Raw genomic sequence first — 24,750 nt, 5'->3', positions numbered from 1 at the left:
GAAAAGGACTGGAAGATGAACACTAGTTTCCGAAGTGACATGCATCCATCGTAAAACAATGCTGCCATTCTTCTGGCAAACTTGCGGATTGTTTTCTGTCGCGTTTTCTATATTCCAGACGCTATCTCACCATCAGGGCGACAGCAACAAAGCTCTTGTTCGTGATAAAAGTTAATTAGTACTGATTCTTTGGATAACTTCTTTTGAAACATAAACACTTGTTATTATAGGACTTTCAGGGAGTTGGTTCAATGGACTGTTTAACCTGTTGGTTTTTTTCATTTTGCACTTTATTATTATTATATATTTGGCAATTGTGTTGTCGTCTAAACATATTTCGTGTTTCAGACAGTTTAAAGATGAGGTTGAAGCTGCTCGAATAGTGTTCGACCGATAGAGAAAAATGACTATTGGAAAGATGGAGTCATCCCTCTTGTCATACAGCCTTGTTGATTGCTCTATTGTCACTGTGAACTGTGCTCGCTGAAATACCATTAAAAACACACCGGATAGTTTGTTGTCACTCTTGAATCTTTATGCATAGATCTAAATATGATATAGATGAGGCGATTTCACTACTCTTTTTGTATTTCGAGTTCTTGTGGATAAATCAGTTTATCATATAATGGGTAGGTTTCTGGGCTGAATAAAGCCAACGGGTAAAAACGATATCCGTTGGTGTCATATGCGGATAGAGATGCAAATATCAAAGGTCAAGTAGGACTACTTTCACTGTTTATAAACAAACATGGTGTCGCACTTATCATTCGGCGATCGAGTCAGAATTAACCATCGTGAGTCTGGATAAACTACAGGGATAATTGCTATAATTATATTTTAAAAAACCGGTCTTATATACTGAAAATCAGTGTCGAACTGCGACGTAACTAAGGCATTTTATAAGTTTTGGCAACTTTGGAGATATAAATTTCGAAACAAGTTTGCGAGGGCACTAGGCCTAGCCAAGCGGGATCAGTAGCCATATCTGTGCTTGTAGACCTCTGCCGCTTGAAACCTTTTCCACAAATAAAAATAGTTGGATTTAGACGAAATATGTATGAATTGTTACCTTGTTTCGTTTTGGCGCTGTGTTTACATCTGGCTGAACGTCTTCAAATTATGACAGGACAGACCGATTGTCAACAACGTCTGACCGTGGCCGTGACGTCGCATAGACTACGGTTAGAGTAGCTTCCCTTTGACAAATGGCAGTTACTCTAGCGGACAGACCGATGGATTGCCGCGAAATATTCTATATCCAACTAATGCAGGATATTTACCATCCCCAAACAAAACCGCGTGATTACCTCTATGTAATGGAATCGGAATCTCTTTGAAGTACGGCAACTGAAATTCTTGCACGAAATAGGACATTTATTTCTGTCACTGCGTCAAACCATACAAATTATTTCTATGAAAGGACGAGCCGAACTTTTTTACAACATATATTTTCACAGCACATCAAACTGTCCAGCATATTTTACGAACATTTTGTTTTGGGTATATCTATGTCAAAAATATTATTCAGTGTAATCTGGAACAAATTATGTCTTTTAAATCCCATTTATTCCTTATATCACACTTAACATTATTTATTCAGTCAGTAATGTTTCAAGCACCTCCCTCAATTGTCAACAGCGAATATTTTGTCGTCCCCCTTTCTTGTTGCGCCGGTCAATAATGTCCTTGTGATCATCTTGATCAATGCGAAACATAAAAATAAAATAAAAATATTCTATTCATAACCTAATATTGAACATGTTTTATCCACAATGATAAACATGCGTGAACGTTTGCTTGAATGAGTGAGTACATGAGTAGTATTCCTTCCGTATAGCGACGAGTTAAAGTTTGCATATTTCATGCATATTTTTTCATTACCTCAAGTTTCATGAATATTTTTGTTTAACTGTCAGTAACACCGAGTAATATCCCAGCTATATGACAGCGGCCTCTTAATAATCGAGTATGTACCACACAAACCAGTGAGGGCTATTCCACGCAACATGACAAGGATGACAAGAACTCAACCCATTTCACAGAACTTGACCGGTTTTCCGCTTTTGGTCTCTACATCCTGTTATTTACTTTACATATGCAAAATGACCCGTGAAGACCCGGGGTAGAATAGGTCTTCAGCAACCAATGCTTGCCGTAAAAGGCGACTTTGCTTGTCGAAACAGGCGACTAACGGGATCGGGTGGTCAGGCTCGCTGACTTGGTTGATGCATGTCATCGGTTCCAGTTGCGTGGATCGATGCACAGGCACTGGAGGCAGGTGAGTGATAGGGTTAAAATACGACCTATATACATAAAGAAACAAGGTACGTCACCCGCCATATTGGCCAATTTATAAAATTACGATGTTGAGCAAAAACAATAAAATGCGAGGGAAGTAACGTTTGCAATATCTTAAGGACGATCTAATCATACCATCTACGTGCATCAAACCTGTTTGTTGTCCTATTTATTTGCGTAATCTCATTATTTTATCGTCTAACCGACGAAACGCGACTGTCGAGAACGGAAGTAAACAAACGACCACTTCCGGGATCCGCACTGAATGCCGTCCTGCTCACTGATTGGTCAGTCGACATATTTGTGCAATATTGGTGGGAAATTTGAAACCCATAACAAACCCACATGTGCGAGTTTTTTCACTGTTGCCATCCACGAAAATGACAGAATCAAAATTATTTTCTTGGTAAGTATAATAACGTTATATTTTTTTGGCTTACTCTATTTGATATGTGTATACAGTCATCTCTGGTCTATTTCTATTAAAGTATCAGTTTTTGATACTAAAGTTCAACAAAATACTTAATGTGAACATTATCAAAAACACTGATAAAGAAAACATTTTTAGTATTTGTTTTATGAATTATTCTGTCATTTATTACAAGTAAGCCATGTCAAAAGTATATTTTAAATGATTAAAATACTAAAAGGAACTTGTTTCACCATAATCATTTTCAATTGGAAATAATTAAATGTTTGAAATGTAAGTTTGCATTCATTCATATTTGTGAATTCTATGATAAAATTTAATGATCAAGGATATTGGTTTGTAAATAAACCTGAAATAGCTACAGGACCAACAGTGAGATACTTAAATACCTAAATTATATGACTGGTATTTTTTAGCTATCAAGGGTGTTATATGTACTCTTATAAATTTGGAAACACCATTTAAGATATAATATCATGAATGTATTAATCAGTCAAAATTCCTTACCTGCTCAAAAACTTTAGCACTGGTCATACTCATTTCGTCAGCTATGAGGACATCTGTCTCTTTAATCACATTGACAGTATGTGATGTCAGCTTTTGAAGGCATTCATCATTGCTGAGATGTCCATCTTGCAAACCCCCCCATGAGTGGAGAGTTTTGGCATTGGTAAATTGTGTGGAAGCAATACCTGTGCTTGCCACTACAGATACACTTTTCCCCATACTTTTGAGATGAGACTGCATTTCCCTTATTAAGGATGACTTGCCAGTACCAGCTTGGCCAAGCACTACCACATTGTGACCATCACACACTAACTTAAAAGCTAAATTTTGCCTAGTATTCAAAACAACCATGATTTCATCAAAATGTGACATTCAACACGTGTGTTTGTTGTGATCATATCGATCTGACCAATCAGTGAGCAGGACGGCATTCAGTGCGGATCCCGGAAGTGGTCGTTTGTTTACTTCCGTTCTCGACAGTCGCGTTTCGCCGGTTAGACGATAAAATAATGAGATTACGCAAATAAATAGGACAACAAACAGGTTTGATGCACGTAGATGTATGATTAGATCGTCCTTAAGATATTGCAAACGTTACTTCCCTCGCATTTTATTGTTTTTGCTCAACATCGTAATTTTATAAATTGGCCAATATGGCGGGTGACGTACCTTGTTTCTTTATGTATATAGGTCGTATTTTAACCCTATCACTCACCTGCCTCCAGTGCCTGTGGATCGATGCTATGAGGTCCATCACTGGATTGTCTCATGAGGTCAATAACTGGATTGTCTGGTCCAAACTCGATTATTTACAGACCGCCGTCATACAGCTGGAATATTGCCGACTGCGACGTAAAGCAACAAACAAACATATGCAAAATATTACATATATTACATATGTGAGTATTAACGCAAATACACACCTGAGTAGATTTGTATATGCTGTAAATTTGCAACTACATGGACTAGGTGACAAACAATATGAAAATGTTAATGATGTAAATGATTCATTGGATTTATCTAATAGGACAAGATTATGATTGTTGGCCTTGATAGGTCTGAGGCTGTAAATAGGCCTATTCTAAAGAATTTTGTATTTATCATTGTCCATGACGCCCTCTATTCATATTCTGCGTTGTACCATAGATAGACCTCTGTGTCAAAACCACAAGCATGGCGAAGACAGTAACAAAAGGATTCACCATGTCGCTTAAGATACTGTGTTTGTTTTCAAAACTGTAACAAGAGTTATCAGTAGATGACATATCCCCCGATCTGGTGCAATTCGAAAATGGATTTTGGCTACTTATACCCCACTTTTGACTCACTGCCATTAGATACCTCTGTTCAACATGTCTTTGACAGAGTTAAAAATATATCTGACAGAGGCAAATAAAGCAGCAAGACGTGGCTAAAAGACACTAAACAAATTATTATCATAATTGGTTATCTGAAGGATTAAAGAATAGTAATTGAATTCCAATTTTCTCTTCTCTGTCATAGATATCGTATCTATCAAAAGAATAATATAAAAAAACACACACGACAAAATGACCGGCATGCCAGAAAATAATGTTGTTCAGTCTTTTTTTTAAAATCCCAAATCATCAACAGGCACCCTTCACCACAAGACTGATATGCAGGGCAAATTTCAACAAGTACGAGTTCTGCTTCGGAAACGAGCTATACCCTCATTTTCAGCCAAACTTTTCGTCATGAAAACATATATAACCAATAGATATCCCAGATCTACAAAAGACACCAGTTCACCAATGCACTGATCTGTGTAGCAAGTTACAACAAGAAATATTCAACGTTTTTTTCTGTTCTGCTCCGGAAAGGGAAACGGACGGAAGACAGCCGAACGGAAGGAATTGTAAGAATCAGAATTTCTTTTACACTGAACATAAATGCAAAGATTCCTTATGTATCTGTGAGTACAGATGTACATGATGGTTAATGTCAGCACGGTGGCCCGAATCTGGACCAGACATACGTCGATATAATGGGCAGGTTTCTCGGCAGGATAAAGCCAACGGATAAAAACGATATCTGTTGGGGTCATATGCGGATAGACATGCAAATATGAAAGGTCAAGTAGGGACTACTTTCACTGTTTACAAACAAACATGGCGTCACCCTTGTCAACCTGGAGAAACTACTGGGATAATTTCTTTTATTATCAAAAGAACAGTCTAATGTGCTGAAAATCAGTGTTTATCCGTGACGTAGCTAAGGCATTTTACAAGTTTGAGCAACTTTCGAGACATAAGTTGCGAAACAATTTTGCGAGGGCACTAGTCCTAGCCAAGCGGGATCAGTAGCCATATCTGTGCTCGGCTTAGAACACAGCATTGAACCTTTTCAATAAATAAAAAAGTTGGATTTGGCCGAAATATGTTTGAATTTAACAAAGGGCAGTTACGCTAGTTGACAGACTGATGGATTGCCGCGAAAGGCAAGTAAAAACAAATTGTGAAGGCAATTGTTGTTTTGCGTATATGTTGTTTCGCCACTGTATAAAAAAACATGTTTCAGTTGGAACCATATTGGCTACTGTCACTGTCCGACCGACACATCACTTACCCCTAGACGTAACATATATTCATGCGCACATTCCATGAAAACTTGCAATGTTTCGGTAATGTTTGTGAGAGAAGGATAGCGATTTTCAAGCACAAAATTGAAGAATGACATTTTATGATAAAGAGGTTATCACGCTCGCTAAATACAATGTTTATTCCTAATACAGGATATTTACCATCCCCAAACGCACTCGCTTGATAATCTCTCCCTATATATAAGACAAATATAAAATCCATGTTAAAACCTATACCCCGCCAAACTGCTTATGATACATGTAGACACAATTTTGAAAATTATATATGTTCTAACTGTACCAAGTAGGAGATTGAAGACGAGTTTCATGTTCTTTTTATATGTGAAAAATATAAAACGTTGAGATTAAAGTTTCTACCTAATTAAGATATTACACACAAAGACAATCAATTGATGATCAATTTGTTAAATTCGACCAATGGAGAAGTTATCAAATCTTTAGCAATGTATTTGAAACATGTATTTAGACTCAGGTGAATATATTATACTATGGTCAAGATCACGTTGATTTTTATGTATCTGTTAAATCTGAACTGTACTATGGGCCATATGGCCTTGCATACTGAATAAACTGTCTGTCTGTCTGACACAATCACATGGCTGCTGATGAATATAACTTAATCAATAGTACAGACATGTCTCATTTGGAACAGACAACTGGATATTATTACGCCTTACTGAATTAATTCCTGACACAATTCTTCTGATTCCCTATTAATGTTTTATGGATGACGAATGGTGTGAGATGGATCGTTATTATGGATCATCTTCATTGTATTAACTGATTTTGTTTCGAAACGGATGAAACGGATTGTGATATTGCTGACATCTATCCCGTCATGCCTGTCAACTAGCAAATAAAATAATAATTCATCATGCTTAGTTTGTATGATCAGTATTTTAGAAGAAAAATGCAGCTCTTTCACAGCTTGTAACGTTTAAGTGAAAATGTAGTTAAAACAATATTCAATGACATCTCGTATGAACCCAGCCCGACCTTATATAACTCGGTCTATCGTTTAATTCTTCACGGCCCCGACAAAATCCCTTGGAGCACGATGTGTTGATATTATCATGATGTATGATCACGATTGTCACTAAGGCATCCAGAAAAGATTGTTACCCTGAATGTAGTGTAATCGTTTTATATGCATGGTTAATGAACGCATCAGTGACAAGATTATGGCCGATGCAATTACCAAGTTTGGCTTGCACCATAAGTTCCCGTGTTTTTTTCAATTGAACAATTGACTTGTCTTTGCATGTGTTTGTTATGGGTTCCACAGCTGGGTCAGGTTACGTTCACCTTTTTGCGAACCCCTGGTATCATTACTATTTGATAGCAATTCATAACCGCATGCACATGTTAGAGTTGGAATCGTACAATGGACTCTTCTTGGCAGGGATTTAATATGATTGTTGAAAAAAGTTCGACTATTTTATTTTGGAAGAATACGTTATAGATTTTGTGTTACAGTTAAAATTTAACTTATGAATATTACCCATAAGCGTAGAAAGTGCGTAATTTGTCGGAGATCGTTGGTTGGAATCTTTGATCTGGTCTATGGTTTTCAGGTGGATAATAGTATGATTAAGGTAAGAGTATATATGTTGTTTTAGTGATTTATCCCTTGTCCCTTCATTCACGAAAAGTCTGTTCTATTTGAATAAACTGCTCCATCAACAGGTGATAGGTGATAACATCTTTATTGGGTAGGCAAGTGAACTTTATTCACATGCATAGAATATGTCATATGTGTTGGTGCACTTTCCCTTGAAACCTCTAATGTCCATCTCAAGACAATGAGAAGATAATATGCTCAACAGCTGAACCCAGTGTTAACAATTGATCAACTGACTGATTAAAGTAGTGAAACTAGTGCCTTCAGATTGATAAGATTAGTTTTAGCAAGATTTGGGCGACTACAAATATTTAAACATAGCCCACGAACTAAACCACCAGGTTCAAAAACTAGTCCAAATAGCCAAAAGTAGAGACTGGAAAAAATTCTGCGAAGGTATAAATAACCGTACAGATGCCAGAACGGTCTGGCGCAAAATCCACGCCATTAGAGGCTTAAAACGACATAAAAAAAACCCTAACATTAACAACTCAACCAACCCCGCCCAAAAAGCAAATAATCTCGCCAACCACTTTTCGGCCGTTAGCAGTAACAGCAACTTCAGCCAAAAATTCCAAGATAAACTTAAAACAGAAAACAAACCCACAAAAGAACCAAACAATAACAATCTAGAAATAAATCAACCCTACACATTGGAGGAGCTCCTCTACGTAATCCAAAACAGGAAAAAGGGCACAGCCCCAGGATTAGACCTAACCTCTTACCAAATAATTAAAAAACTCCCCCTAAAACTGCTCCAGGCACTACTCAAACTATACAATCTCATCTACCTAAACGGACAGGTTCCTACTCCCTGGAAACAGGCCCTAGTCATACCAATCCCTAAACCTAATAAACCAGCTAATCAAGCTAACTCATATAGACCAATATCCCTAACTTCAAACTTATGTAAAGTAATGGAATCAATGGCTAAAAATAGATTACAACATTACTTAACCCAAAATAACACCATAAACCCAGATCAAAGCGGTTTCACTCCTGGCCGCTCAACCCTAGATAACCTCGCCCGACTAGAACAAGATATTAAGACAGGACAACTAAATAAACAATATACCACAGGCATCTTCTTAGACTTCTCTAAAGCTTTCGACATGGTATGGCACGATGGGCTAATACAAAAACTTAAAAAAATAGGACTCAAAGGTCAGATAATAAACTACATCCAGGACTTCCTAAACAATCGTAAAATAACCGTGTGTATAGACCAAACTCTATCGGACCAATGTCCCCTAGAAAATGGCACTCCACAGGGCAGTATCCTCAGCCCCACCCTCTTCAATATAATGATAAACGATCTATTCGAGGGTCTATCCCCTAAAGTAAACACATCAAAATTCGCGGATGATGGAGCCATCTGGATCCGCACTAAAAGCATGAAAATGGCCAAAAATCTACTCCAAAAATCTCTTAATAAAATACAACAATGGGCTGACAAATGGGGCTTCTCCCTTAACTCAGAAAAAACAACAGGAATAGTATTCAAACATAAAAACATGAAACCCGCCTCCCCAATCCTCCAGCTAAACAATCAAACAATCAAATTTCAAAAACAAACCAAATTCTTAGGACTTATTTTCGATGAACATCTCACCTGGGATGCTCACATCCAAAACCTAACAACTAAATGCAGTAAAGACCTAAACACCCTAAGATGCCTAACTGGCTCTAACTGGGGAGCCTCCAAAGATACTCTCCTCTCTCTCTACATATCCCTAATTAGATCAAAACTAGACTACGGCTGCGCCATATACACCACCCTAAACAACTCTCTATCTAAAAAACTTGACTCAATACAATATCAGGCTCTCAAACTCATTACACGCACCCAACATGGCACCTCCTACACCTCACTTCAGGCCTTAACAGGAGAAATGCCAATAAGTCTACGCAGGGAACAGCTAAGCTTAAATTTCTGGGCCGCGTCCCAATCAAACCCTCTCATCCAAAACTTAATAAACCAAAACATCAGCCCTAAAAACCAAGCTCTAGCTCGTAAACACCCCTTACTTACCCCAATATCCCAAAGAATAACAAACTACCTAAATGAACACCAAATTAAAAATCTTAAACAAAACTGCAAACAATCAAATATCTTCACCCCTAAACTTTAAATACCCAAAATAGACACAACACTAGCTAGCCAAATAAATAAACAAACCGACCCAAACATAGCTAAAACTACCACACTAGCATACATACACAAAAATTGGCCAAATTGGTGTCACATTTACACGGACGGATCCTCAGATCCGACCTCCAAACACACGGGTTTCGGAGTCCATACCACACAACCAACTCAAACCACACAATCCTTCCGACTCCCAAATAACCAATCAATATTCACGGCCGAACTAATGGGCATGGCCTCAGCCCTCCACAATCAAGAATCCAAAAACAACCAAAAAATCCTAATACTTACTGACTCCCTAAGTGGACTACAAGCCCTCCAAAACAAAAATACCAAAAACCGACCTAAATTAATAAATCAAATACTTAAAAGCTCCAACGACCTAACAAAAGCAGGCAAACAAATAACCTTCTTGTGGATACCCGCCCACGTAGGAATATACGGTAATGAAAACGCCGATAAAGCAGCTAAACTATCCCTCAAAATCCCAGAAATAAGCTTAAACTTACCCATCTCAAAATCAGAAATTAAAAGTGTAAACAAACAAAAAATCACAAAAAAATGGCATAACCTATATCTAAACTCAAATAGCCAAATCAAAAGAGTGCTCAGCAAACCACTAACCAAACCAAAAATTCTCCATCCATCCAAAAAAATCGACAGAGTACTCACTAAACTCCAAACAGGACACACCAACCTAAATAACCACCTAAAAAAATTTAAAAAACACACTACAGGTAACTGCCCACACTGCAAACAACTAGAAACCCCAGAACACGCACTCATCCACTGCACACACTACCTAACACATCGAACCGCATTACAAACCACCCTCAATCTAAACAAGGCTCTCACTCTAGAAGCAATACTAAACCCACAAAATAAACTAGAAAACTTCAAGGCCTTAGGCGTATTCTTAATAAAAACGGAACTAATAAAACGCATCTAAAACCATAATAACCTACCAAATCAAAATCACAAAAACAAACAATCATCCACCATACCCAGCTCCCTTAGTTCTCCTCCCCAACCCCATCGGCATCTATTCCAAATCTCAAAATTCCCAAATTCTATATAAGCAACCCCTAAAGCCCCCTCTTGGGTTGCACAGACCACCCTCGCCCCTTTCGGAAACACATTAAATGGCCTGGCCGGGCCCGTGTGCGAAATACGCATCAGTCGGAAAGCGCACGTTAAATCTCCAAAGTAAGTAAGTAAGTAAGTAAGATTTGGGCAACCACACGTACACTATACTCTGTATGAATGTTGCATTTTTTGAAGATGTTGGCGTTTTCCATTAATGACCATGTGGGACACTATTTGTATTATTTGTTCTAGATACATCCTCAAATATTATATTAATTTGAAATTGCAGTCAGATTTACATGGGAAAAACCAAATTTAAAATGGTTCGGCTAAAATGTGCCAAAAGGTCTGAAGTCGCACAAGTCATCAAGTGTAAGTTTACATAGTCCCATACATGTGTGCAGTCTGGAACAAACATAAATTGTCAAAAATGTATAACAGCCTTATTCATGCAAGCTTTTAACAAATTCAGAAAATCCATACTTGTTGTCATGCCCAGTAAGGATGTTGACAACGAAGACTATTGATTTGCTCCTCTGGATGAAATGCCTAGATTTACATTTACCATATTCTTGAGGTTAGCTGAAGTGTGCATACACTTCATGAAAATCATTAGAGTTTTCTTGTCGCGGATAAAAGATGTTCCTACTGAATACGGTCCTACTCCTCGCCCATTCAACATTTGTATGTGGTGAGTACCTGTGTGTGGAGCCAAGCATATATTGGCAACCAAATATAAAACTTAATCAAATTCTTTGTGAAATTATTTATTGAAAAATACCCAAAAAACTCCAACATTTTAATAATATAATATTTTTAAGGGACATGTCGTTTTTTTTATTTCTTTATATTACTGGGACAAGCCCCTCTATGTTATGTGTCAACTCGAGTTTGGTTGAGAAATGTTCATTTGTGTTATGTGATATAATAGCCGAATTCTACGGGAACGGATCGCGTTTGTTTTGTATGTCTATTGCTGTTATGTTATTTTACTATATCGTTCTGCGACATGCCCCCTTGACGTCAGAGGTCGATGTCCAGTTGGAAATACATTGGTGTTGTATTGTATTATGAGATGTTACTGGGACAAATCCTCCTCTGTGTTATTAGTGCAAGCTTGTGTGGGTAAAGACCATAAGTGCTGTGTTTTATTATATATGTTAGTGTGAAGGACTGTGATTTCTAAAGTTTAGAAAAGTGATATTTTCTCAAATGACAGAAAAAGTGATATGTTCAGTGCAGTGAAAATACCACTTTGCGGGAATAACCAGTAACGAAGTTACCCGCCCGTGCGACTGTCACATGCGGCAGTAGCCGGACTTCAGAACGCCTACATGTCTGTGTTGACAGTGAAAATAATTTACATTAGGTAAAAGAATTACTTCATAACAGTTCTTCTTGTACGTTATTTGTTTGAAAACTCTTCCCTTTCAAACAACTATGCTTCAAATGAGTTGCTATTAAGCGACCACACCTCCTGGTTTCGTTTGGCGGAAGTCTGTTGTTAATTTTTTATATTTAAATGCGCTTGTAAGTTAGATTAAATACACCAAACAGAAAATGAGTTTTCATTAGTTCAGAAGATGTGAACAAGAATGTCAGCAAAACGTAAACTAAAAAAAAATAATTATACTATTGTATTATTTATATTCAAATATTCAATCAAATTAGCGCTATATCTTGTTTGTGTGCAGGAAGCCTTGGGTGAATAGGTCAGTGTATGTTAAAAGGTAAACATATATGGTAGGGAGAATTCAGATTGTGTTATTTAATTGTTTAAAAACCCCATTATCAACTAGAAATAAAGTGAAATTATCTCCTTTTCCACGTCACCCGAGGAGAGATACATCATATTTCACTGGACACATGAAATATCCTCCATATATTAAGACATTTCACTGGGACGGGTCAAGCGGCCCATTGTTGTTAAGTTGTAGCATTATATTGTACTTGGTCAAGACCCCTCTTTATTACCCATATGGGCTAAAATATACAGTGTGATTTCTTTTTGAAATTTGCACAGTGTGTAATTAGTGATTCTCGAGACTGATTGGTCAGTTTAACAAAGACCGATTTCCATTGGATAACGTGACTATTTTCTCTCATTGCATTCATTTACAAATCAACGTCATTCATTCACATGTTTCACGTGCCACAACCTCACTGATTCAAGATTTATTAGACAAGAAACATAGTTGCATATCAATAGATCCCATTTTAATTTTGGAAACCCATTTGTCCAGAAACTCTCCATGCTGTGGCCAGTCTCTGTCAAAGATATTTACAAAATTAAACATGTTGTTCTCATGGGTACCTAAAAAGGGGAAAAATGTAAAAAAAACTTTCGAAGACTCAAAATTTGAACTATGTGGCCCATGGGCAGAATAATTTCCTTTGCTCAAAACTCATGTTTATCTCTTGCAAATACATAAAGGTGTGTCCATAAGCATCATGACACGTAATTCAACTCATTTTAACTTAATTCAACTAATTTGTGGCGTTATCAAAATATTTCGCCCATGGGCAAGAATATTTTCCTTTGCTCAAAACTTATATTTCAATTTTGCAAATACATAAAGGTGTGCCTACAAGCATCATGACATATGATTCAATTCATTTTAACTTAATTTAACTAATTTGTGGCAGTATTCAAATATTTCGCCCATGTTTTGGTCAGTTTCTTTAAAGCATTAACTAACTTTGTGCAAAGTATATTGTATCATTTGAAATATACTTTCTATTATAACGTTACATTACTATTTAAAATGGGCCTTTGGATGGATGTTACCTTTATAGAAGTTTTACAAATTTGGCCTTTTGTACATGTATATATTGTAACGATCTTTAATCAACCCGGCCTCACATCTCAAAAATATTTATACTTTATCATACGAATTTATGTGATTGTTCTCCAATCCATTGGCGTTATCATCCACAACATTAAATTTTAGTTGTTACATTTCTATTCGTTACATTGTTTGATGACTTACAAAGAAGAGACCACAGAGAGGAAGAACCCGGCCTTCTGCATCTTTGGTCTGGTGCAGTGAGGTAGTATGTTAACGGCCTACTCTTTTAAGTGGATTTTGCGTTTCATATACGTTCCCTTAATGACACAAGGCAATTAAGTGACACTGGGTGTGCAATATACAGGTACACGTGCGCGTATTTTAATGCAAAAAAGACGTTTCATCTTTCATTGTGGGACTTCTGGCTGAATATCTCACATTCTAACGAAATCTCGAAATAATTACTTTACAATATGGGGTGTCGGTCGATTGGGGAAAACGTGAGTGAATTTTGTGACGCGAAAGCAACTTTAAATGCATTGTCAGTATTAGTATGAAAAAATGGGAACAGTCCAGAAAAAAACAGCCTTTGTATGATAATTCCCATATTCTCATTAGTACGTTGTATCTTATTACAGTGTGGGCCTTATTTACAGGTGAGTCAGCAATACCGGCTCTCGTCCAATTACAATCTGCCACGCGTGAACAGTTATGCAGGTGTTGCTGTTGGCAAATACCTAGCCTGTATATATATTTTTGTAGATATACGTATTACATATTTTCGTTAATTGTTGAAATATTAAGCGCAAGGACACAAAAGGTTTATGAAACATGAATTGGTGCCTTGATATATTCAACAAGAACGAATCTTGTATTTTCTCCGCGATCCTAATGTGTCATTCTATAAAAGTATGTTTGGAGGCGATATCAAAGGCGCCACCCAACTGACACAATGTCGTCCGTTTCCCGTGAACTACCACCCCACACTGTCAGTAAGAGTTATGTAATCGGTACACAAATAACTTTGTTGCGGTGTCAGTGTGGACGGAGTTTGAATTAGTATAGTAAGTATAGTAACAATCAACAAGGCCAACGCCGTTTAAATAACCGAGTGACACACGCAACAACCGCTGTCAATCTGTCTCGATACCATCATCTTTCCCCCATAATGCCAACATCAACGACTTGCGCTGGCCGTCGAGATCTCCAGATCTCAACCCAATCGAACACCTCTGGGATGAACTCGATCGACGTGTACTTCAACGCCAGAACACGCCGCAGACCCTTCTACAACTGGCCAACGCCTTACAAGCAGAATGGCACAGAATTCCGCAGGAAAGAAATCATACACTTATCCAGTCAGTGCCGAGGAGATGCAGAGCCGTGATTGCTGCCCGGGGCGGTCACACGAGATACTGAGTTCAGCGCAAACTTTTGGCCTTATGTGACATGACAATGTACATTTTTCAATGCCATTGTACAACGACAACCCATTTTTGCCGTAAAGGCGACTAACAGGATCGGGTGGTCAGGCTCGCTGACTTGGTTGATGCATGTCATCGGTCCCAATTGCGTGGATCGATGCTCATGATGTCAATCCCTGGATTGTCTGGTCCAGACTCGATTATTTACAGACCGCCGTCATACAGCTGGAATATTGCTGAGTGCGGCGAAAAACAACAAACCAACCAAGCAACAGATTTATATACATATTTAAAGCAAGCATGAAACCATAAAGAGATGTCACAATTCAGAACAAAAAACGAACCAGAGATCGCCAGCAACCAAAGTGAGACCGCAATACTAGGGACTTTCAGCATGTAGGCACTCATGAGAGTTAACTAATATTCCCATGTCCAGCTTGTTGTGTCCCATGACAGTTAAGTCACAGTTCTATGTCTAGCAGACAGGCCGTTTTCTTTAAATTTGCATACAATGAATGTTGTTTGACGCCTCAATCGGCAAGACATGTAACAGAAACACTGCTTGAAGACATGCCATTTGTTTCCAACACTACAAATTGTTTTTCTGACATAAACTGTTTCTTTTCTTGCATCTCTCAGGTATCCTCAATAATCTGGCCTTAGGCAAACCAACTAAATCTTCAACCTTCACCGCTTTCAAAGACAAAGCAGTAGATGGCAACAGAGAAACAGCCTTTTCACGGAAGTCGTGCTGGAAGAGCCAAGACGGGGATATGCAGCCATACTGGATGGTTGACCTTCAAAGTGACTTCTTTCTGGAATACGTTACCATAACCAACAGAGGGGATTGTTGTGGTAAGGATACTTCAACTTAGTCAGACCGAATTTGTGACAGACATACTAGAGATATCAGCCACTGCCAATCCTGTTACGGGTTTGTGAGTAAGTGAGCGACATTAACATGTTTGGCTTTTATCCGCTTCAGGTGACCGAATGCATGACCTAAAGATTGAGGTCTTCGCGGATGATCCCGTGCTGAACCCATTGATTCCCTCCCAGCTTTGTGCGATGTATGATGGGCCAATGCCTGGTGGTGCAACAGAAAATATCTCATGTTCTTGTGCTGCCCAAGGGCGTTTTATCAGAATCCGGGGTCTGTACAGACGACACGCAACGGATCTACTAACACTGTGTGAAGTTGAAGTGTATGAGAGAACACCTACAGGGTGTAAGTATTTCATTGTAATCTTATAACAAAAAAAGGAAACTATTTTAGTAATGATAAGAAATGTTCAGGAAAAGCAGAATCCATTGTCTTATTCTGACTGTATCGTAAGTATGTGTTTATGAATCAACGTCTGAAACTGCTCAAACATTGCTCAACATGAAGGGGCAGCTGACTATCTGGAACTGGACGTGAATTATTTGGTCGGGTGTAACAATAGAATGCGTGAACGTTACTCAAAACGGACGAGATGATGCTTTCATAATAATGAGATTTTGTTTTCGAGAATACCATATGACATTAATAATTAATTAACTTTTGCTTATCATAGAGTTGGTATCGTACAAGGGATTCTGCTTTAAGCATATTTTTCTTAACATTACGGAAAGGGTTTAGTTCCATTTAAACTCCGATCACCTAAACCGCAGTCTTTTTCACTGAAAATGCGAAGTGTATTGGTGTATAGTTAGGCTGAAGCTGAACAACATACTCCTAGTGGAGATGTTTAAGGTGACGATAGAGACAAATACAGCATTGGTCGCTACTCTCTTGCTGATGATTTGAGGACTCAGTTTCACTTGAATGGAGTATAAACTCTCATAGAGAGAGGGCCACACTGTCCGAACGTCGAAGTCACGGGAGGTATTTCCGAAGTTCTTCTTGAACCTATGTAAACTACAAGTGTTCGTCATCATTGTTCATTTGGCCCATGATTGAAAGGTGATTGTGAAGATTTGTCAGATAAATGCTGAGGTAAATCCATGATAGCCTTAGACTGTCACTCTCAGTCTTGATACGGATCGAGTCAATTCTATGATAGTTTGGATGTGCATTTTCTTTGTTTTGTTCACTATGATGGGTCGTAGCGGGGATATCCTTGAACAGGCATAAAATCAAACTCTTGATTTATCCTAATGTATGCTTAAACACTAAGTTTAAGATTAATGAGTCTAAATGATCAGAAACAACGTTTCTGCATTTATTTGTGCTTGGGAATTCCCAGGGTTTTCCCCAAGAATATGGAAGCATGCCGCTAGTGTTTACGGTCATTTCAAGAATAGTGTCGTGAAAAATGTACAAACGTCAAAATGAGTTTCGCGGTCATGTGACCGACCTTTCGTCGAATTTAAAAGCTGTATATTGTGTAAACTTCACATTACAAAATGATACACAGTTGCTCAAAAGCTTTTTAAGTCACGGGTGTAAGGACACATCTCATATTACTTATGTTCTTAAGTCCTTGTACTGACTCCTAGCTGAGGGTCATTGCTAAGACTTTAAGATATTGATTATGGTCGATCGTGGCTACTATGGAACAACACCTTCCTCTTTGAAGTCTCAGAACGACCAACAAGCTCCAACTATGTGCTCCAATTTTTAAATCCAAACATTGTCGTACCCATTTTTTCCCAATTCAGAACCAAAGTTATTGAACTCTATAACACAGGATAAAAGGCCTTCAAAATAAACTTGAAAACTTATCTCAGCTATTAAGTAGATATATGTTAGCACGTCACAAGGGTAATATCATTATTATCATATGCAGATTGAAATAAATAAATGCGGCAGAGGGTTTTACATTTCGTAAACGCATATTTGCCATGTTCTTCCTGAATCTTATAATCAGATCAGTATCAAAAGGTTGGTTGGTTTGGTTTGTTGTTTAACGCCGCACTCAGCAATATGCCAGCTATATGACGGGGTAAATAATCAAGTCTGCATCAGACAATCCAGTGATTGACAACATGAGCATCGATCAACGAAATTGGGATCGATGACATGCATCGACCAAGTCAGCCAGCCTGGTCGATGCATGTCATCGATCCCAATTGCGTGGATCGATGCTCATGATGTCAAAAGGGACCAAGCACTCAATCATATATCATTAGCCACTGCGCCGTGAAAATCCGGGGTAGAACAGGTCTTCAGCAACCCATGTTTGCCGTAAAAGGCGACTATGCTTGTTGTAAAAGGCGACTAACAGGATCGGGTATGATCAGGATATTAATCACTGGATTGTCTGGTCCAGACTCGATTATTTACAGACCGCCGTCCTACAGCTTGAATATTGTGCGGCGTTGAACAACAAACCAACCAATCATTAGCCAATGTGTGCACCGTGTACAAACGGATACTTGCAAAAATAGACCATTGTTGTTGTATATGTCACTCTTGATTCATAGTCCCTTCTTAAAACTGTCAGCACCGACCTTCATCGCTTGGTGGGAACCAGGTATGTCGGGGATGTAATCCCAGTTGATGTCGCATCTGCAGCTGATTGCAGCACACACTGCATCTACAACAGAACCTGCATCGGCTTCAACTACAACTACAACACCCATGGCTGTGAGTTGAGAGTGGGGTCCGCCGAAGCATCAAGCGCTATTGGATGGTTCTACTTTTTCAATCGCCCATGTCTGTGAGAAAAGGACTGGAATGATAGTAAATACGAGAAACACTGTGTTTAGAAAATGCACAGTAACGTTTGTAATGTGAAGTGCCTCACCGTATTTACATGTAACAATGCTGCCATACTTCTGCCAAGCTTGTGTATTATTTTCTGTTTTCAAAATACCAGGCCCCATCGTTTCATCAGGACGAAAGCAACAAAGCATTTAATCGTGTGATAATAGTTAATTAGTTTTGATTTTGTTGCACTATTTGTGATACTGCACTTTTTCAACCTATCTATTTTGGCAATTGTTATATTCTAAACATATTTCATTTTTTTAAACGAAAGGCTGGATCGGCTGGAATGGTGCTCGACATATTGGAGAAGGTGATTGTTGGAAAGTTGAAGTCATCCCTCGTTGTCGTCATCCCTCGTTGTCATAAAGCCTTGTCAATAGCCGTTTTGCCAATGTTAATTTATACGCAATTAATGACCAAGACCGGATAGTTTGTTTTCACCCTGATTCTTTATTAACATAATAAACTGAACATAGTTGGTTGGTTGGATTGCTGTTTAATGCCGCACTCAGCAATATTCCAGCTATATGACGGCGGTCTGTAAATAATCGAGTCTGGACCAGACAATCCAGTGATTAATATCATGAGCATCGATCCACGCAATTGGGATCGATGACATGCATCAACCAAGTCAGCGAGCCTGACCACCCGATCCCGTTGGTCGCCCCTTACGACAAGCACAGTCGCTTTTAACGGCAAGCATGGGTTGCTGAAGATCTATTCTACACCGAATCTTCACGGATCTGATACTAACTCACATTAACAAGTCTTCATGGAAATAAATATCTCAGCTGTACACTGATGGATTAAAAAATGGTGACCAGGTGTCAGCCGCAGCTGTAACACATGATGGTACTTTATCATTACGACTAACTGATGGAAGTTCCATTACGACAGAGGCTAAGGCTATACTATTAGCCTTGCAATATATTGACCGTTCTAAGGAGAGCAGTTTCATATTCTTGTCTGATAGTCCTTCTTACAGGCAATCAACAACCATAAACTTGACCATCCCTTTTCAGTTGAAATTCTTCAATGCCATTTGAATTTGTCTGTGTCAAACAATAAAGCCATATGTTGTTCGCTTCCTAGTCATGTTGGTATAAGAGGAAATTCTAAAGCCGATTCTGCAGCTAAAGCTGCTCTTCAGGAGTCAGTATCGAGCAGTGCATTTCCATATACCTAAGACCTGCCATTTGTTAGACATATTTGACAGCAAAGCTGGAATAATCAAGTCTGCAATAAATATCATGCAATATAACCCTAGTTTGGGTTTCATGCCGTTACTGATTTGAGGTGCGAAGGTGAAGTTGTGATCCGAAGGAGTCGCATTGGACGCGGTCATTATACTCATTTTTTTTTTTGAAGGGAGAGGATCCCTCTCAATGTATTCCTTCTCATATTCTGAGCGTCATTCGAATGTGTGGATTTTGCACTCATTCGTCATCGTTTTTTATACCGTTCAAACTATTTCTGAACTTTCCAATACTGTTTCTAAGCACTAAATTTTAGCATTTTTGAAGGAAATTAAACTTTATGATGTTGATTTAAAGTTTTGAATGTCAGTTTTAGTGTTTTCTGTGTTTTTTTAGTGATGTTTGTCATCACTTTTATTCAATGTTCCTTTTAGCCACAAATAGGCTTAAAACAATATTTACTCATTCACTCATTATGGCATATCACAGAAACAAAAAGGAAATAGATGTTACAAAAAACAAAAGGTGTGACAGCCCGAAGAAAATCCTTGATTATTAAGTTAAGCTTCCAGCGATATACAAGAGTTACAATGTAAACTAGCCTTCTCTCCTTTGAAAGATCTATGTATGCACCCATGTCTGTTTACTGGGACATTGTCGTAGACAATACTGTTGTTTCACAAATCATTCACGGATGCATTGTTTGATAGGCATTTCTTAGAAGTCGTCGAATGACAAGGTAGGCTAAATCTATGGATAACAACTTCTTTATTTTACTGTAATGGCGACGTACTTGCTTACTTACTTACTTTGGAGATTTAACGTGCGCTTTCCGACTGATGGGTGTTTCGCACACGGGCCCGGCCAGGCCATTTAATGTGTTTCCGAAAGGGGCGAAGGTGGTCTGTGCAACCCAAGAGGGGGCTTTAGGGGTTGCTTATATATAATTTGGGAATGTTGAGATTTGGAATAGATGCCGATGGGGTTGGGGAGGAGAACTAAGGCAGCTGGGTATTGTGGATGTTTGTTTGTTTATGTGATTTTGATTTGGTAGGTTATTATGTTTTTAGATGCGTTTTATTAGTTCCGTTTTGATTAAGAATACGCCTAAGGCCTTGAAGTTTTCTAGTTTATTTTGTGGGTTTAGTAGTGCTTCTAGAGTGAGAGCCTTGTATAGATTGAGGGTAGTTTGTAATGCGGTTCGAAGTGTGAGGTAGTGTGTGCAGTGGATGAGTGCGTGTTCTGGGGTTTCTAGTTGTTTGCAGTGTGGGCAGTTACCTGTAGTGTGTTTTTTTAATTTTTTTAGCTGGTTATTTAGGTTGGTGTGTCCTGTTTTGAGTTTAGTGATTACTCTGTCGATTTTTTTTGATGGATGGAGAATTTTTGGTTTGGTTAGTGGTTTGCTGAGCACTTTTTTGATTTGGCTATTTGAGTTTAGATATAGGTTATGCCATTTTTTGTGATTTTTTGCTTGTTTACACTTTTAATTTCTGATTTTGAGATGGGTAAGTTTAAGCTTATTTCTGGGATTTTGAGGGATAGTTTAGCTGCTTTATCGGCGTTTTCATTACCGTATATTCCTACGTGGGCGGGAATCCACAAGAAGGTTATTAATGGCGACGTTTCGATATCGATCCTCATACCGTTGTCAAACAAAGCTGAATAATGATCACGATACAGAATCTATATGGTAGGTGGTAACAGTAACAACAATTTCATACATGAAAGAGATTAACGTTAGTAGGCTAAATAATAACAACAGAAGGATAATACTGTAACAACATGATGGATAGAGAACACGTGATGAGGAAGCCTAATAAACAGGAAGCCAGTTAAACGGGATTCAGTACACATGGATGGGGTAATTAATGCATAATGAGTTCATAGCAGGCGGATGGGATGAAATAGCCTTGATCTCTGTTAAATCGTTGCTGTTTGATTCTTGTGTTGATGGTGCGGGATGTATCACCAAAATAGGATTGTCCAGTTATAGTCACTTTTATACACTTACACCTTCACGTATGCTAACAACCAACTTTATCCACCGCGTTCTGGAAAAGTAGCCGTGTGAATAAAGGCAAATAGCCTATAGCATTAACTCACGTACTTGTGGGTGGTTCTATGGTGTATGCATGTAAGTAAAGTAATGTAGTGGTCATTGGATCACGACACCCACGAGGAACGTTTCTCTGCAGGTCAGCAAAACAACTGAATAACTCGATACTTTTGTTTTGGCCTTGTCAAAGCCTTCTTCATCAACAATGTATGAGGTTCAATATGTAGTTCTAAAATATTAGGTGCTTAGTAAGCAAGGTCAATTTGATCTTTCGATCTACGAAATATTCTCATCTCTGTTTTCCGAAATTGAGAAGTTATACTTTTTGTGGGGAACTTGTGATTAATCGCGGTTTATCATAATCACTAAAGTAAGCACTGAAGCGAAAGCAGGTGGTTAGTCCTTAAACGGTCCGTGAAGAAAAAAAGATAATGTATAAATTAGTTCAACCTAATCTTTGGTATTTAAACATCATTTCACTCGGGTCCATTAGTCGTATTCTGCAACCTACATCGCTTAATATTAACGGATTAGCGACATTATATTCGTTGACTTTAACGCCAGATCCCGCCACATATATACTGAACCGCAAAAGAAACGTCACCCCAAGTAACATTGCGTGAAAAGTTGTCATTTAAATATCTGGGTAATTTTTGTCAAAGTTTCTAAAATCTAACATTACCTTGTCCGGAAAATGAAATTTTATGATAAAAAAACAAAGCAGATGACAATAAAATCGATCGCCCAAACGCATCACGGCAACGGCCATGGTAATCCGATGCATGTGAGTTCCATGGAAATTAAAAATGCACATTCGTTCCCCCATTTCTTGCCCTATAAAATTCCACCCAGATTCCACCCAGATCGGATAACATTCATCGACGATTGACGAGCAAACACCTCCACTGTCACAGGCCGAGGACCCATTCTGACACCACGTCATCGCCGGGACAGTCTTCAGTGGGCACACATCATTGGCGCCACCAGCAGTGGAGAAGAGTCCTCTTCTCGGACGAGAGCCGTAACTGTATCTCAACAGCAGACGACAGATAGAAAGTCTTGCGACGCCATGGGGAATGTTATTCGGATGCTTGTGTTGTTGAGAGAGACTCGTGGGGTGGTCCGAGCATCATGGTGTGGGGTGGAATTGTCTTGCACAAAGGGGCCCTGTGGTCTTCCAGAACATCGGTCCAGGGAGAGCAATGGTGGTAAAGCAGCTTGGTACATTGATCAAGTCTTGAGACCACACGCCATACCTCATTTGGCACGTCGCCGCAACCATGGGTTTCAGCATGATAACGCCTGTGCCAACACTGCGAGAGCTACAAGATACTTCTTCCAGCAGAATGACATCAGAACCATGCAGTAGCTTGCCCTCAGTCCCGATTTAAATCCCATTGAGCACCTGTGGGACGAGATTCAAAGACGGCTGAATGACGTCCGACCAAGGCCGACAACTGCAGCTGAACTGCGTCAGGCGTTCCTCAGATTGTGGGCTCAAGTGCCTTATGGCCTTCATCAACCGCCTCATCCATTCCATGTATCGACGTTGCACGGCAGTCATCAATGCACATGGCGGACACACGAGATACTGACTTGGGATGCCATTTTCTCAGAGACAAGTGTTGTGTTTCACTTTAAGAACATTTGACACTTTAATTTCAACCTTGATGATCAGTTTTGCCAAGTTTCATCTTTTTAATATGTCTCAAAGTATGTTTACAGTGTTCGGACAAATGAGGTTTCTCATATATCTATCCATGGTGACGTTTCTTTTCGGTTCAGTATAGTTCGTGGGACTCAACAGACTTTTTTAAATACAGGTTATTCTGTGACAAGCCGAAACAGTTTCGTGTGGCCATAAGGAACTGAAATGTGAATATATAGTTGTAATTGTGTCTGCATTTTTACCTCTATATCACGAAGGTACAGTTGGATAGCATAGTGGTTAAAACATTTGCTTCTTTCGCCAGGGCGCGATATATCAAACATATAAAATGGTTCTCGTTATTGGTACATACCCCCCAAAAACATTGAGAAAATTGTCATAATTTTGTAAAGTTTCAACCTATCAAGTAATGTTCTCCGAATTAAATTGAACATATAATTTTACCTCAGTTAACACACACACACACACACACACACACACACACATGTTTCAACCCTTATTGATGTGTACATATATATATATATACGTTGCTGAAATGATTTTGTACTCCTTATGCCCTGAGTGAAAGTTCAGTTCTGTTCAGATTCCCCACATGATTACAATTTGTTAAGTTCATTTCTGGTATCTCCCACCATGATGTAGATTTAGAATTGTTTAGCCGGCGTAAACCCATAATTACTCACTCACTCACACACGTCAGTGTGACGTGGATGTGGCTTCACTCCTCCACAAGGTTAATGGTGTAGTAGCTGATGTGAAGGAAGTCGCCTGAGACTGATGTTACAAAGAATAATACATTTTATGTCAATACGATCAAAGAATCCCATCAATAATCGACAAACTAATGCAGTTTGATGGGAAACAATATCTAAAGATTAATTGTAAATAGCAGGTTAGTATATAGTACGAAAGCAATTATGAACGTCAATGATGAATATCCTTGGGAATGGAGAAGAGACAGAGAGCATATCTTCAAACAATATGAATATGCTCAGTCGATATCACACCACAGTCTTGAGAACTGTTAATTTTGCCAATGTGACTTTAAATATTAATTCACTCACTGATGTTACAAAGAATAATACATTTTCTGTCAATACGATGAAAGAATCCCATCAATGATCGAAAAACTAATGCAGTTTGATATGAAACAGTATCTAAAAATTAAGTGTAAATAGCGTCTTAGTATATAGTACGAATGCAATTTTGGA

The 24,750-nt window shown here is 38.6% G+C and overlaps 1 protein-coding gene across 1 annotated transcript; it reads left to right on the top strand.

Annotated features, from left to right (window-relative positions):
* Window positions 1-11,350: 11,350 nt before the first annotated feature.
* On the top strand, window positions 11,351-18,572 carry LOC139456267 (fucolectin-1-like). Its single transcript, XM_071237888.1, has 4 exons — window positions 11,351-11,402; window positions 15,564-15,779; window positions 15,910-16,156; window positions 18,353-18,572. Exons 1-4 carry the CDS (start codon window positions 11,351-11,353, stop codon window positions 18,570-18,572), a joined length of 735 nt encoding a protein of 244 aa, XP_071093989.1.
* Window positions 18,573-24,750: the final 6,178 nt, after the last annotated feature.

Source organism: Haliotis cracherodii, unplaced genomic scaffold (assembly GCF_022045235.1).
Source record: "Haliotis cracherodii isolate W230 unplaced genomic scaffold, xgHalCrac1.p SCAF_11, whole genome shotgun sequence".
Taxonomy (NCBI): domain Eukaryota; kingdom Metazoa; phylum Mollusca; class Gastropoda; order Lepetellida; family Haliotidae; genus Haliotis; species Haliotis cracherodii.
This window is presented reverse-complemented; position numbering and strand designations above follow the sequence as displayed.

Coding starts and splice junctions, on each gene's coding strand:
- LOC139456267 (XM_071237888.1), top strand. CDS start 11,351: ATGTTCCTACTGAATACGGTCCTACTCCTCGCCCATTCAACATTTGTA. Junction 11,403..15,563: donor CCATTCAACATTTGTATGTG/GTGAGTACCTGT, acceptor TGCATCTCTCAG/GTATCCTCAATAATCTGGCC. Junction 15,780..15,909: donor CAACAGAGGGGATTGTTGTG/GTAAGGATACTT, acceptor TATCCGCTTCAG/GTGACCGAATGCATGACCTA.